Source organism: Lytechinus variegatus, chromosome 5, assembly GCF_018143015.1.
Source record: "Lytechinus variegatus isolate NC3 chromosome 5, Lvar_3.0, whole genome shotgun sequence".
Lineage (NCBI taxonomy): Eukaryota > Metazoa > Echinodermata > Echinoidea > Temnopleuroida > Toxopneustidae > Lytechinus > Lytechinus variegatus.
The window spans coordinates 6267552-6283488 of record NC_054744.1 but is presented as its reverse complement, the minus strand read 5'-3'; the positions used below and the strand labels follow the sequence as shown (position 1 = coordinate 6283488).

At 36.8% G+C, this 15937-nt stretch overlaps 1 protein-coding gene across 3 annotated transcripts; it reads right to left on the bottom strand.

Annotated features, from left to right (window-relative positions):
- Positions 1–575: 575 nt before the first annotated feature.
- On the bottom strand, positions 576–15174 carry LOC121415147 (regulator of G-protein signaling 9-binding protein-like). Of its 3 annotated transcripts, none has more exons than XM_041608280.1 (8): positions 15075–15174; positions 10148–10346; positions 9576–9678; positions 8215–8381; positions 5116–5246; positions 4306–4441; positions 2456–2603; positions 576–1180 (listed from the first exon to the last, which is right to left on the bottom strand). In XM_041608280.1, exons 2-8 carry the CDS (start codon positions 10183–10185, stop codon positions 1058–1060), a joined length of 846 nt encoding a protein of 281 aa, XP_041464214.1. In that variant the 5' UTR covers positions 10186–10346; positions 15075–15174; the 3' UTR covers positions 576–1057. The 3 variants fall into 3 exon arrangements, with proteins under 3 accessions (XP_041464214.1, XP_041464213.1, XP_041464215.1); XM_041608279.1 differs by having other exon boundaries at positions 14759–15164; XM_041608281.1 differs by having other exon boundaries at positions 10148–10328; positions 14759–15164.
- Between the last annotated feature and the right edge of the window lie 763 nt (positions 15175–15937).

Below are 15937 nucleotides of genomic sequence, written 5' to 3'. Positions count from 1 at the left end.
CATTTTAATGTCCGTTTTCATGGGGGATATGTCACCATTTAGTAAATCGCCCAGATTAAAACCAGATTTATGACCAGCTGATGTTATGGAATGCCACTGGAAATTGCCTTATGGTATTGCCATATTCGTTCCCCTCAGATGTAGTCGAGAGCCCATCTGTAAACAGCTTAATAACCTTGCCCAGGCTAAGGAAAGTGGAATAAAATGCCTTGGATGTAGGCATTTGAGGTTAAAAACTTATTTGCCTCTCGGTGACATCTCATGAAGAATTCTGGAACACTTTTTTAATGGCACTGTACAGCATTCTAATATGGCCAAGCATAACTTTCACCTGGGTCAAATTACTCTTTTCTTGAGGTCCAACATTTCAACAAATTTGAATTTAAGCAGGCTTGGCTGAAACATTTCTTGGTTGTATATCAAGTTCGCTTCCCCCCCCCTCAAATTTCTCTATTACACTACAGGTATTTCTAATGCCTTTTGACAAAGTCTGGGGTCAGCAAATAATAATCTACTCCCCAGGAAAACTGATGCCAATGAGATTTTTAAACAGCTCATTGAGCAACTCCAAAACCCAACACTACACTTGATTATTCTCACATTACTCAGGACTAAAATGAAGACGACATCCCCAATCTCATCTTCCACTTTGTAATCAGAAAACTCAAGTCAAGAGCAAAGAACACATTCAAAGCACAAATAAGGTATAAATAGATTTCTTGCAGTTAAATAGATCTATCGTGTCTAGATTTACTTAACTCGAACATGCCTTTAGCGACTTTGTGACCCCCCCCCCTTCCGCCCTCACCTGAAAATTTTTCATCAAAGACATCAAGGTTATGCAGTATACCAACAGACACCATTCTACCAGGTTAGCATTTCACTCACTCAATAGTTGTCACCTGACAAGCTGTCAGCTTTCCTTGATTTTGATTGGCTGAGAAGCAGATGAACGACGGTCGCTACCGTACCTGTCGGATATCAAAAACATACTTTGTTGGATCAAACATCTGACGGGACCTTTCATGAAATGCTCTCCTGCAGCGATGATATTGATTTACTTCCCTTCTAAGAGAACCAGGCATATGATGAGGATTGCTGCAAAAGCCAACAGGGTGATCAGGGCCACGGACACCAGAAAGGCACACTTACGTCGCTGACGAGCATCGTACTGGGGATCCTATGTGGAACAGGAAGAGAGAAATAAACTCGAATTAGAGTTACAGGGGATATGACATGTTCGAATGTCATGTTCCTATTTCTTTTTTAAAATGTGTTCTAACGTCTTGAAACATTAAAAAAGTTTCAATATATTTTTTTTTATAATGAATGTGATTTCCTTTAAATCATTTAAAGTATACACAGTTTTGAAGTTATAAACTGATGATTTCAAACAATGAATTTTGAGAGAGAGAGAGATTGAGAGAAAGACTTACAGTGAGGGGAAAAGTAGATTGGAAGAAAAAAAGATGAATTTGGAATTTGAAGTTTTTTTATCTAATAGAAGAAAAAATAAACTAGTAAAATAAGTACAAAAACATTATTCATTCTAAATTCCATGCAAGTATACTTTTCAACACATAATCTATCCAAAATTTTTTGTGTAAAAATAACCAAACAAGTGTAGCCTTATCGCAGTCTTGCCTGCATTATGCGATTCAATATAACACCAGTGCTGACTTTGAAAACGACTATAGAATAGTCATTCATCCCCCCAAAAAACATTCACATGATAATAAAATACGATGTTCATTGACCCTAAATGACATTTGACCTTGATCATGTGACCGAAGACTTGTGCCAGACAATCAGTGATACTTGATTACCCTTAAGTCCACATTTCAGGAACTAAACCATAAACTTTCAGTTATGATGGCAATTCAACAAATACCCCCAATATGGCCAAAGTTTATTGATCTTGTTCAAGTGACCTGAAAATTAAGCAGGATATTCAATGATACTTTATTACTCTTATGTCCAAGTTTTATGGAATAGATCCATATACTTTCAAAGTTATGACAATTCCGGTGTCTTTAAATGATTGAATAAAATGAATTGAATTGAATTGAAAAAATTGAATTGAATTAAGTCTCACTCTGCTATGCAAGCGGTTCAATGGCACTTGCTCTGGCGATAATTGCTCCACTCTAAATTCCACAAACTATTGGAATGGCCAACTTCAACCCTGAGTTGAACACTATACCCTACCCTAAACCTAATGTAAAACGCTATTGCAACCCTTACCGTACATCTTAGACAAGAATAAGCCCAGAGCAATAGTTGCAAGAGCAATTGTTGCAAGAGCAAATGTTGTGTCACCTGCCAGCAAGACAGAAAGAGGTGTCTTAAAACATGTATTGAACAGGCCAATCCCCATCGCCTTTATTGCCTTTGGTCAATACAAACACTGGGGCAATAATGTCTCAAAATAGCACTGTTCAAGCATTTCACTTACAAAGCCCGTCGAGGAGGCTGTTTCACTGTTGAGTGAGGTCTGAGACTTGGTGTCCAGTTTATAATCACTGGGAGGCTGGATGGTCCATGGTTTGATGTCAACGCGACGGTGCATCTCAGACATCAGGTTACGCAACTCAAGGATATCCCTGGGGGTGAAAAGAGATGATGGACAATGGACATCAATATAAGAAGTAAACTTAAAATGAACCAATTATTCATCATCATTATTATTATTATAATCATTATTTATTATCATTTTTATTATTATTATTATCCTTATTATAATCATAATCATCATCATTATCATCATCATAGAAACTTCGAAATCATCATCATCAATAATATCATTACTATGCAAGTATGAAAATGAACAAAAGCAGTGCTTTACTTCATCAGTATAAGCAAGTAGAACTTCAGGTAGAAATCAAAATGAACTTGAAAGATTAAAAAACCTCTATGGTCTGTACAGTGACACTGATAGATCATGCAAAATAAGTAGGGAAAGAAGCAAGAAAGAAATAACTTATGTGATGTTCCAAATAATAATTTTATCTATTAGACCTAAATACACATGAGAGGTTTCAATTAGGAGATACATGGTCATGGACAACATGAACATAGATTTCTCATAATATCGCACTTCAAATATTTCAATCCTCACTCCAATTTAAGTATGAAGTTAAAGAGATACCCTGGGCTGAAAATATTTATATCTAAAGAAAAAGAGTATAATTCACAGATTAAAATGCTGAAAATTTCATCAAAATCGGATAACAAAGTTACAATTTTAAACATTTGAATTATTCCGGTGAAACAGTTCCAGGCATGTTTTCATGGAAGGGCTGATAATAGAAATATTGACTGCCACTTTTTTTCGGGGAACATCAAATAAATTGCCCTAAAAGAACCATATTGCCCTCGTCTAAAGACTTGGGCCAATATGAAAAAAGAACAGATGAGAATCCATATTTTATTGTTCGAAATAGACATGAAATAAAATACTAAAAAAATTTGCTTTGCCCAACTGATCGGGGGCCCAGCAGCCGCTTTAATCGTTGAACACCAAACAGGGTAGCAGCAACTCCCATCTTTTCACGTCTTTTGGTCCGACGCAGCTGGGGTTTGAACCCCTGACCTCCCGGTTGTGAGACGGATGTTCTACCAACTGAGCCAACACACCGATTGGCTCTTGATTCCTCTTGTGGGCAATATATTTGATGTTCCCCTCAAGGCCAGTCAATATCATATCATTATGTACACACAGTCTGCATAATCCACGGTTTGTACTCCCTTCATGGTTTAAAGCTCCTTAAAGGGCAAGTTCACCCTGAAGAAAACTTTGTTGTAAAAATAGCAGAAAAAATATTTTAAAATATTGGTGAAGGTTTGAGGAAAATCCGTCAAAGAGTAAGAAAGTTATTAGAGTTCAAAATTTTGGATTTGTGACGTCATAAACGAGCAGCTGCCCCATGTGTTATGTAATATAAAATGTATGAATTTCAAATTTTGTATGGTTCCTGATGACTTAATTTTGTTTTCTTTTCATGATCGGGTGTGAAATGATTTGTCTATTGATATACAAAAGTTACAGTGAAAACCATTTTCAATTTTCTGAGAAAATGACATTTCATTGATTTTTTAACATTCGCTATGTAGGAATGCTGCTCGCATATGACGTCACAAATCAAATAATTGAAATTCTAATAACTTTTTAATTATTTGATGAATTTTTCTCAAACCTTCGGCAATATTTTTTATCATTTTTTCTGCTATTTTTACAATAAACTTTTGTCAGGGTGAACTTCCCCTTTAATCTTGTGAAATCAAGTATTAGTTATGTCACATTACCTCTCCAATAATCTGGTATCTTCTCTCTCCAGTACCATCTTATCAACACAGGGAATATCAAGATTCTCCACATTCACAGGAATGTTATCAACCCCCAGAGGTTCCATTACACCAGTGTTAATCAACACCTTGTTACCTGGTGTAAGAAGTTAGTTTGGTGTTAGTAGATAGCATTATAAGCAATGTTTGAAGCACCAGGTGATTCTAGAATACCTGTGCTTCTGGGGTAAGGAGTTAGTGTTTGGGAGTCAAACACCTCAATGTTAATCATGGCATGAGGATCACTCACACCAATGTAAATCAACACTTTTCATTCCGGTGTAAGATGTTGCTTTGATTTTAACGGTCTGTATCTAGCAGCAATGTTAGTCAAGTAAAATTACCAAATTACATCTTCTTTAAGGAGTTGCTTTGAGTGATCCATTACAATTTGGTTACCCGGTGCAAAAGTTAGTATGGTGTTTAGTAATTCAACTAGTACAACACAGCAATATTAGAAATAATAATTAATTCAATTACACCCGACCCTTGTTACCAGGTGTAAGGTGTTAGTTTGGTGTTATGATTAAGCAAATAACACTAACGTAAAGTGATTCTACTAGACAAGTGTTACTAAACACTTTTATACATGGAGGTGATAGGTGTCAAGATCAAGTTTCAAACAGTAATGTCAACAGCCATTTATAGGTGACACCATTAAAGTTAGTTTGGTGTTTAGGTTAATTAAACACACAGCAAAATGTGAGCTAACTCTAAAACTATACATGGTATACATAATAACCAGACTGACTTATTTTCTTGTTTGCCCACCTGCATGGATGGGGAATGATTTCACCAGCTCCAGCGACTTTCTCATGTGACCTTCAAAAACCTCCAGGCAAGCTGAAAACATGTTCCACAGTCTCTCATACTCGCTACGCTCTGCCTTGAAGTCAAATTTACTGGAAATGCAAATCATCAGAATACATGCATAAAAGTAAAGATTAACATCAATATCACCATGGAGTGCAGTTTGGGATTAATCACAATTTATAAATGTCAAAATCATCCATACAGAATTTATATTACATGGTATAGGAGAAACCTCCTCATACGTTGCAGTATTTGGTACCCTGGGGTACCAAATAATAATCTGCCATTTTGTTGAATTATTCATTTTATTTTTTGCGCTGTACCCTGGGTTACCAAAAAATGTGTACGAGAATATTTTAATGTCTTGTACAGATTTTTGTTTTGTTTTTAGTGATCTTATGTAACAATTAATGCATGCAAATGATAACTTTGATAACTAATGGCTATCTTCACTTTTGGAAATTCATGCGATTCCATTGCAAATGCGCTGCACATGCACTGCGCTATGCCTGTGATGGACGAGTAATAAGCCTACACCACCCCCACCGCGTGTACCAGGGCGAGTTTTGGGACTATAAGCTAATCTTTTGTGTAAGATAGCTGTCGAAAAGTATACTTAAATTCTTAAGTATCACATAATGTGTTCACTATTATTGGCATTAGATTGTATCAAAGAAAGGAAATAGGCGTTGAGATCATTGTCCCAACTCATTGTCATGATTGTCGCACCGATCGTACGACCGTGATCACCATGACAACAATGTAACTGTACACTATTACAACACGAGATGGCGCTGCACAACGCCGTACCCCGGGGTACTACGGTACCGTGGTGTACGGCGTGCTGCATCATATGTCAGTTCTTGTATAGCGCATAGCACATTATGAAAAACGTCTCCATGCGCTTCCAAAGGACTTGGATATTATTACCCCAGCTGTAGCTCAAGCAGCTAGCTTCCAGCGCTCAGCATTTCAAGGTAATAAATATCTGCCAGGTACCCATTCACCTCAGCTGGGTTAAGTGCAGCATAATGTGGATAAATTTCTGGCTGGGATTTGAACCCATGGCCCTGTTTCAAAGTCCGGAGACTATTCCACTGGGCCACAGTGCTCCACATGTAATGTAATATATATATTCCATAAATTCCAAATCGCAATGGTATTTCACAAATATAATTGTAATATACTGGTAATGGGGTATGAAATGATTTACCTGAGGATATATCCACCATACAAATCAAATCAATTTTCAATTTTTGAAAAAAACTGGCATTTTGGGTAATCTAAATCACACAATGAATGGAAAAGCTGATCATCTCTGAAGTCACAAAATTAAGAAAAAAAATTGATTAAGTAAAAATAATAACAGATTAAGACAACATAAGTAAATGAAAATAAAATGAATGAAGACAAAATTAAGATTGATAATAAAGAATCATGTTTTTTCATCCTCTGATGGATTTCAATCAAACCTTCAACACTTTTCTCTAATTCTTCTGCTCCTCTTAAAGATAAATTCCAGTTTTGGTAACGATCTCAAAATGACTTTTTACAGAATCTAATATGACCACCCAAGTGTCTGTTTGTATGAGTAAAAAATATGTGCCAAAGGATTCTGGGAGAAATTGTGTAATTGCTGAGAAATAAGCAAAATAAGCTCGGATTCGGTCACTTCCGTTGGGTCTTTATTCCAGCAATAATAATATACTGTCCCACGTGTGCCTATCTGTGTTTGTGATCTTCAGTGTGAACTTTTTCAGCGTAGATTTCAAGATTTCACAAAGTTCAGTTTATGTAACTGTACCAGATCTAGATCCTCGATGATATACTGACAATTAAGCCTGGTTTTACAGACTTTCTCGTGAAATCAGTGTTTACTGCAACTACCGGCATTTCTCTTTAACAAGTGGAATGCCTCTGGCCGTCTCACCTGCATCACGCGGTTCAATATAGCAGCAGTGCTCACTTTGAATACTACTCTAACTCGCACAAGATGTTCAGTGATACATGGTTACTCTTATTTCCCTTTTTTATGAACTAGACCAATAAAATTACAGAGATATGATGGTTATTCAACGAAAAACCCCAACATGGCCAAAGTTCATTGACCTTACATGACCTTTGACCTTGATCATGTGACCTGAAACTCGAACAGGATGTTCAGTGATACTTGATTACTCTTATGTACAAGTTTCGTGAATCAGATCCATAAACTTTCAAAGTTATGATGGTAATTCAACTGATACACCCAATTCGGCCAAAGTTCATTGACCTTTGACCTTGGTCATGTGACCTGAAACGCGCACAGGATGTTCAGTGATACTTGATTACTCTAATGTCCAAGTTTAATGAACTAGACCAATAAACTTTCAAAGTTATGATGGTAATTCAACAGATACCCCCGATTCGGCCAAAGTTCATTGACCCAAAATGACCTTTAACCTTAATCATGAGACCTGAAACTTGCACAAAATTTTCAGTGATGCTTGATTACTATTATGTCCAAGTTTCATGAATCAGATCCATAAACTTTCAAAGTTATGATGGGAATTCAACAGATATCCCCAATTCGGCCAAAGTTCATTGACCCTAAATGACCTTTGACCTTGGTCATGTGACGTGAAACTCATGCAGGATGTTCAGTGATACTTGATTAACCTTATGTCCAAGTTTCATGAACTAGGTCCATATATTTTCTAAGTTATGATGACATTTCAAAAACTTAACCTCAGGTTAAGATTTCGATGTTGATTCCTCCAACATGGTCTAAGTTCATTGACCCTAAATGACCTTTGACCTTGGTCATGTGACATGAAACTCTAATAGGATGTTCAGTAATACTTGATTAACCTTATGGCCAAGTTTTATTAACTAGGTCCATATACTTTCTAAGTTATGACATCATTTCAAAAACTTAACCTCAGGTTAAGATTTGATGTTGACGCCGACGCCGTCGCCGTCGGAAAAGCGGCGCCTATAGTCTCACTTTGCTTCGCAGGTGAGACAAAAACCAGCTCATCAGGGTGAACTTTACAATCAAATACAACATCCACTTACTCTTTGAGGTGAGGTAGCAACTTGCGCATACTTTTCTTGGCTAGATCAAAGGCATTCTTCCTTGTCCTCTTGAGCTCATCACGTAGGTACTCAGAGTCACTGGATCCTCCTAGGGTCAACGTAAGGTCATGGTAACGAGCCGTCTCAATGTTGAACTCTTTCACCAACTAGAGTTTTCAAATGGGCATTGGAAAAAATACATTATCTCTTATCTCTTATGGTGATACAAACTCTTTATCCATGATGTATTCTTAAAAAATATATATTACATGCCCTCATGTAGAAAGAACACATGATCTACGGATAGATGTGATAAAAGAGGCAATTCAAGTGAAATATATACTAAAGTAATGGGGAGAGTTGTTCACAAGTGACATCACACATCTTTGTCCCATTGCCAATTTGCTATCTCCATAGCATTAGTGATCGCAATATTCAAATGCTCATAACTTTCTCATTATTTGTCAGATTTTTCTCAAACTTTCGTTGATCTGTTTCTTTGATTTTTCTGTTTTTCACACAAGCTATCTTGTTCCAATGGTTTCATTCTCCTTTAAATGACATGACTTGCTCATAAACCAGTCTTTGGTACCATGCATGCACGTACGGAGGTTGAAATTTGATATATCATGTACATGTCGGACCCTGGGTACGAAAGCTTCAAAATGAGGAGATTCTATACATGTACGTCCAAGGCAGTGAGTCATACCTCCCTGAAAATGAATTTTAGTCTCTGTTTTATAGTTCATGATGCCTTGAGCAGATTTTTAAGTGAAGTAATATATAAAGAAAATTGGAACCACACATACACACATGCTTAATGTTTCAAGGATTTGCCAAATTCAAATACACAAAATACAATATTCTATGCATCGATTATCAGATAGTCTATCAGTGTAAGATTCATCATAATACAGATGTTGACGTTTATAGATCAAATATTGCAAAAACTTTCGTCATTTTTCATCATCTTTCCCTAATGACATACATGTATGTCCATTACCTTTTTAACAGAATTGTCCTTTTCCTAGGATTTAAAAAAAAAAAAAATTTCTGACATTTTACTACTATCCCTGCCATATAAGTGTAGCCAATGGGTGATTTCAAGTTCGATGTTGGCCTTGGTGTTGAAATTTGGATTGCTTCCCCTAGCTCCAAAACTTATTCAGATTATGTAAAACAGATCCAGATCACACTATTGACATCTCAACAACTAGTGAGTGACTCTTCGGGACCATCTTCATGTTATGTTTGGTGTTAAAATCATGTTGAAATTGACCTAAAACCAACACCAAAAGGTCAACACCGAACTTGAAACCACCAAATGAGGGTCAGCAGACTGAAACTTTTGGTCTAATTACCTTTGTGCAAAGTGGCATGCCACAGTCTTCTATCTCATCAGTATCAGGGTCACTTTGTATACCGGTGTGTTCTTCTGAGTGGTTGCGATTGCAGCTATTATGCCTTCAAAGATATAATCAGAAAGGAAAAAAAATCATTAAAACCCCCTAAAACCAATTTAAACATAATATTGAGGGCAGAAAAAAAATGGCATCTCTATATCTCCCCAATGACTTTACAAGTTTAATGAAAAAGAAATTGGGAAAGGGGGGGGGGGAGAGGACAAAAAATAGAGTATAAAAAGAGATGATTACGTCCTGAAACTCCATAATATCCCCAACTGACAAAAAATTATTCTAATACCTTTGTTATCTTGCACCCCTATATAAACTTGTACATAGGCCTGTTCAAAATACCTTACTGTCTGGCCAGTAATTTTACAAATATTTTTTCTAACACAATTACTGTAACTGCTCACTCTTTTGTGAATCTTACATCCCATATAAATATCTGATGTGTACATAGGCCTACTGCATGAATTCGTCAATAAATAAGATTATTGAAGCATAGAAATAAGAAAATGAAATCTTACCTTCGAATCATGTTCTTTCCAAACTGCAAAGCATTCATGCCAATGGAATGGATATGATAGTTGACAAACTATATGATGAACTCTTCTTTTAGTGTTTTCTCTTCTCTTCTGAATCCAAGATGAATATTAGCTGGCAAGCCAGGTTTCCTTTCCTGGAATTTTATCTTGAATCCTTCACAAGCTTGATGGTGGAATATAACTGAAAATGATAATGAATGTACAGTAAAGTGATGTCCAACATATATAAATGGTAAGTTTAAGAGCACGGCTCCACACTAACTTTTTTTCTTGGTGGCCCGATCGGTTCACCAAAATCGATTTCACATTTTGGTGGCTTTCGAAGTAAATCTAGTGGCCCGAACACATTTTAGAAAACATTACAATTTATCAAAACTGCAACAGGGCAACCAAGTGTTGGCATATTTAAAGGACTTTGGTGGCCCTACTCCTTTTTGGTTGCCCTGGGCCACCAGGCCACTGCTAATGTATGACCTGGGGCACCATTGCATAAAAATTATTGTACAACGCCTACTTAGCTCGTTGTACGCGAGCAAATGGGAGGCTGAATGTCAAACATTCGTACCGTTGCACGCAAGACGTACCATTGCACGGCTTTGGGAGGTGACGTCACAATACGGTTCAATTCATTGCGCTCAGTAAATGAAGGTTACATACGCGCATAGCTTGCTGGCTACGTACATGCGCAATGAGGTCATGTGCGCTTGTGGGATTTGGTTTTTGCTTTCAATTTTTTGCTCCCTTTTCATAGATACTGCAAGATACTCCAGGTCAGGAATGATCATGAAGGGGCAATTAACTCATGCCAAAGTCTGAAGTTTTCTCTAATGGTAGAGTATATGAACAAGAAATTGGGCCACGCATAGGGCTCTAGATCTAGAGCTTGAGGCTGAAATGAGTTTGTTCAAAGAGGTTTTTAAAATTTCTTTTCTTTTTTAAAGAGAGAACATTTTAAACATGCTTCTCCTACAATATTATAGGGAATGATGTTCTAATTATAGACAAAGGGAGGGTTCAAAAAAATTCTAATTGAAGTGAGCACCAAACTATTAAATTTCAATGCCTGAAATGTGAAAAAAGCTTCTGGCAGGTCACTTTGCTTTCTTGCTTTATTATGTTCCATCACTCGACAACAGTTTGAACACCCCCCCCCCGTCCACACACACACTAAAGTCTGAACAGTAACAACACTATAATTAGACTTGAGTTAACGCTAGGTCCGAGTCAGGATCTAAAGAGAGATCTATTTCAGGTCTCCACACTGTCACTAACCCTTTTTTTCTACTAGCCCAACCTGATCATTTTTTACTGGTCTGACATAAAATTTACTAGTCTATAAAAATAAAGAAAAACATAAAAAAGGCTTGAGTTAACCATGCCATCTATAATTGCTTATTGTTATCCCCCCCAAAAAAATCCCACCCAACAATCCCACCCGACCAGAAGTTGCACGATCAAAAAAAAGGATAACTTCATATATACTTAGGCCTAACCTTACCCTAAATCCATGCCCTATATACATTTGAACTTTAATTGACAAGAAAAACATAAAGCTGAGGTGGAAAAATAGGGTAAGAGAAAGGGTGGGGGAAACAATGAAGAACTTCAATACTGTCATTTAAGCAAAATTCATATAAAAATATAGAGCAAGAATAAAGTAGTTTCTCTTTTGAGAAAAAAAGAATAAAAAGGGGGGAAAAGAAACACAAAGCTACCTTTCTTCCCTTTCCTCCCTTCCCTTCTCCTTTTCTCCTCTCTTCTTCCTTAGCTGGGCTATTCCACGGTTACTCACGTTACATTTGGAGACACCTTGACTCATACTTGGAGCTGTAACTCCTTTATTATTGATAGGAACTAAACATCTCCATATCACAACAAAGTACACAGTCTGACTATCCTTTGTATAAAAACAAAACTTGGGAAATTCTATTATGCTCCTGGCAAATCTTTGGAATGTGTCGGTTACTCACGTTACAGATTTGTCCCAACCTGTGGAATTGCCCTTCTTTTTTTTCTTTATGGGGACGTTTTGGGGTTTTACGCGCCTGGTATACCAATTAACTTGGCATTACCAGCAAAATGCTGTCCTGCTGAGTAACGTTCCTATTGGGAGTTACCACATAATTGTCAAATTTTCTTATACCGTACTTTCATATATCTTTTTCTTTAATTTGTTCTGTTTTCACACAACCCATTCACATTCCGAACTCATTTCATTCTCGTTTCATTCTTAAAATTAAAAAAAGTAATTGGAGAAAGGAATAGAAAGGACATGGACACAGACAGGACAGACGTTTCTGGGGATTTATTCAACAATTTCTGACATTTTACTGTAATCCCCATTCATGTAGTAGCGATCGCAACGGGTTCGCGTTTAACACATTTCCTATTCTGCCAACACACAAAATGGGCAAAATTCATTGAGCCAGTGTATCAACATTTCAAATCCTTTTTTCATAAAATGTTACGATCTTTTTCTATTATATCTAAACTTCTTATTTCTAGTCAATTTACTCACATTTGCATCGCCAAAATGTTGTTTTTAAGGCCGTTTTCGAGAGCACCACCTGTCCGTCGTCACACGATGGAAGTCGCCATTTTGGAAATATGACTCCAGAACCGGGTTAATCTTGCAAGTTACTTTTACTTGTTGACACCCTCTAGGGGCATCAAATAACCATGTGTTATGTATCATTAAAATCGGCAGACTTTCTTCTACAAGTTAGTGACGATTTCAGTTCAATGTCGGCAATGTTTTTCGTTACAAAAAGGAGTTTTTTGGACACTTAAGGTAAATCATGTTTCTATTTTCTTACTTCAAAGCCGTATAAACAGAAAATTTCCCAGGGAACAGTCAAATATCAGATATAAATTAATTCTTTGAAGTGTATTTGTATCAGAAAATCTAATTTTGATATATAAGAATGTGTCGCATAGCTGCGCAAGAGGCGAATGCAAGCCCATGTTGTGCCGCCTAGAGTGTGATTTTGGTGCCATGGCTGACCGAAAGGAGTGAGTGGGCGTGGTGGCCGTGGGTGTGGTACTTGATGCATGTATGTTATTGTTAAACCCATTGAAATTAGTTGTAGGTGATAAGTTGTGCATTTGATTTCTGCATGAATTATGTGTATTGATGATAAATTAATGATAATTTCAACTTAATATTTCAAGAAAAAAAAAAACAGGCGGGAATTAAAGCATGTTTAATTCCAGTCTCATTTTTTTTTCATGGTGTACAGGCGCAGACCATGCATTGACTGCTGCCTGGTACTGGTATTAAAATGAATAGATACATGACTATATCTATATTCTGTTGTTTTGTGTCATCATATCAATAAGCTGTCTCATCAATTCACATGATGTACACAATAATGGGTCCCTGTTTTATTATGTTTACTAGGAGGGAGATTATTTTGTAAATGTGATTTTAAATGTAGTAGAAATTCAGATAATGTCAGAGACTTGCTTTTTAACTTTATATATTCCAATATATTTAATGTTAATATATTCTATAATTCTAAGCAGTGGAGTACATTTCTAGCTACTGTTGCAGCTCCAGCTGTCTGATCTCGCATTCTCGGATCTGCAAACAAGTTTGAGACATCATGGTAATTATACAGAATACAGAGTGAACATGGACAAACAGAAAGAAAAAAAAATTTACTTGACAAACTTAATTTTCTACTTTTGAATGATATAAATCTTACAGATACCGGGAAGTATAGTGGGACATTCATTTTTATTTTCTGATTAAAGTCTGTTGAGGAATGAGATCCCCAAGAGTTGATTAATTTTTTTAACAACGCAAAGCATCCCATGCACTTCTCTTGTCTTATTCTAATTTGTTATCTTTCTTCTTGTATACTATATATTCACAAATAGAAGCTGTTTGAATAAGAGAAATATGAATTCATACATCTTGATCTTGTGTTGCATTTTAGTCAAATTAACTTAGTAACCTACATGAAAAAAAAGGATGGAAGTTTCTTAGATCTACAAGTACCTGTAGATCTGCCACCCAATGGGTAGGATGGGGGGTCGGGTGTCCGGACACTTTATCTTTTTGAAGCCTTCTTTTTTGTCTGTGGATTACACTAAAAATGTGAATTCATTACTTCTAATAATTTTCTGTTTTGTTCTTTATAATATTTCCTAACATTTTGTACTAATAATTGATGAAACTTCGCTTGTAATTTTTTTCCAAAGACATTCTAAAATTGATCGTCCGGACACACAACCCGTCCGGATACACAACAACTGGGTACCGTATGCCGTACTTGTCTTGGGTGGCAGAAAAGTTCCGCGTATAGTGTCCCTTTAAGAGGCCATATCTTCAGTTATGGTGCTCCAATTGTAATTTGGTCTTCACCATTGAATTTGTCTTGAAAAAACCTTTCAAGTGATGTATAATTTGTCTGTATTTTAAAAAAAAAACAATCATGTAATATAGCTACATGTAGGCCTAGGCTAGGGCTAGGCCTATGTAATAAAATGATCATGTATGGTGAGTGGAGCTGGAGCCAACGCAGTTCAGCGGAACAACCAAAATACAGAGACTGAAGCTTTTGGTCTAGGACACAGTGTGATACTCACTTGCTCAACAGCTAGATCTCAGACTCAGTTCACATGAATGATTGAATTTGAAGCAAAGCCAACTTCAACGTCAGGCCAAGACAAGACAAATGCGTGCCTGGCTGGGCGGCAGGGGTGGTTCGCAAGATTCCGATTCGAATTCCGTTCATCGATTTCAGCATTGTCAATGTGTGAGTGGTATGATGTTTGCTCAGCGCATCAAAACGCAGTTCTAACTTCTAACGTTGAGTTTAACTATGAAATGATTCTCAAAAATTCATTTAAAGGCAAGGCATATTGCAGAAACTACATACTGCTTCAATACAATTCAACTCACATCACAGCATCACTCCAACAAATCCAACTCATACGGTAAGCATCTTTCACGAGCGAGATATCTATCTTGAGATATCGTCGTTCCGATCCGATGAACCTACACAATTCGTCTCGTACGTGGATCAGCTCGAAAACAGAAACATTTCGGTACCGGTATCCCGGGACCGGTACTACCGTATGTACTCTTCGTCTGCCTCTTATATAGGGGCTCCTAGGAGGGAAAATACAATAGACAATTTAATGACCTACCAATGTAAAGTATCTCCTCCTTCATCTGATATTACTCAGATTATTCCTCATTCACGCATGAGTGAGCAAAAACAATTTGAAGAAAGCCGATACCAAAAAACTCATTTGGCGGGGGTCACTGAATTTTCGCAAATCACATATCGCGGCCTAAAAAGTGCAATATCTGCTATACCTTATCACAAAAAAATGGTCAAGAAGTATAACAGTTATATTTCCTCGAATCAATGCTTGTGTTTCCATAACTTTCATTAAATAAATGTGCTTTCACCGGTTTCCCACAGAAGCTATCGGATGGTTAACAAAGATGACTGATCATGCTCATGATCGTCAACAAAACGGAATGTCAAGTTCGAACGCTAGCCTGTAGAACCTCTTCATTTTATGAAATTATATAAATTCTAGCCTTATTTCAATTAACTAGAACTTTGTTATTTTTGACAATTTTCTGTGATACAGCCCGCCAAATGACTTTTTATATCTCTTCTTCAAATCATTATGAAAAATACGAGACATTTGACTTCCTCCTGCTCGTACGCACGGGCGTCCGTCGATATAACACGTAATATTTTTATGAAAATATGCACCTTTTTTCTTAAAAGTTGATGGAGAGGGGGA

Coding starts and splice junctions, on each gene's coding strand:
- LOC121415147 (XM_041608280.1), bottom strand. CDS start 10,185: ATGAATGCTTTGCAGTTTGGAAAGAACATGATTCGAAG. Junction 9,679..10,147: donor GGAAAGAACATGATTCGAAG/GTAAGATTTCAT, acceptor ATATCTTTGAAG/GCATAATAGCTGCAATCGCA. Junction 1,181..2,455: donor CAGCCTCCTCGACGGGCTTT/GTAAGTGAAATG, acceptor TGTTCCACATAG/GATCCCCAGTACGATGCTCG.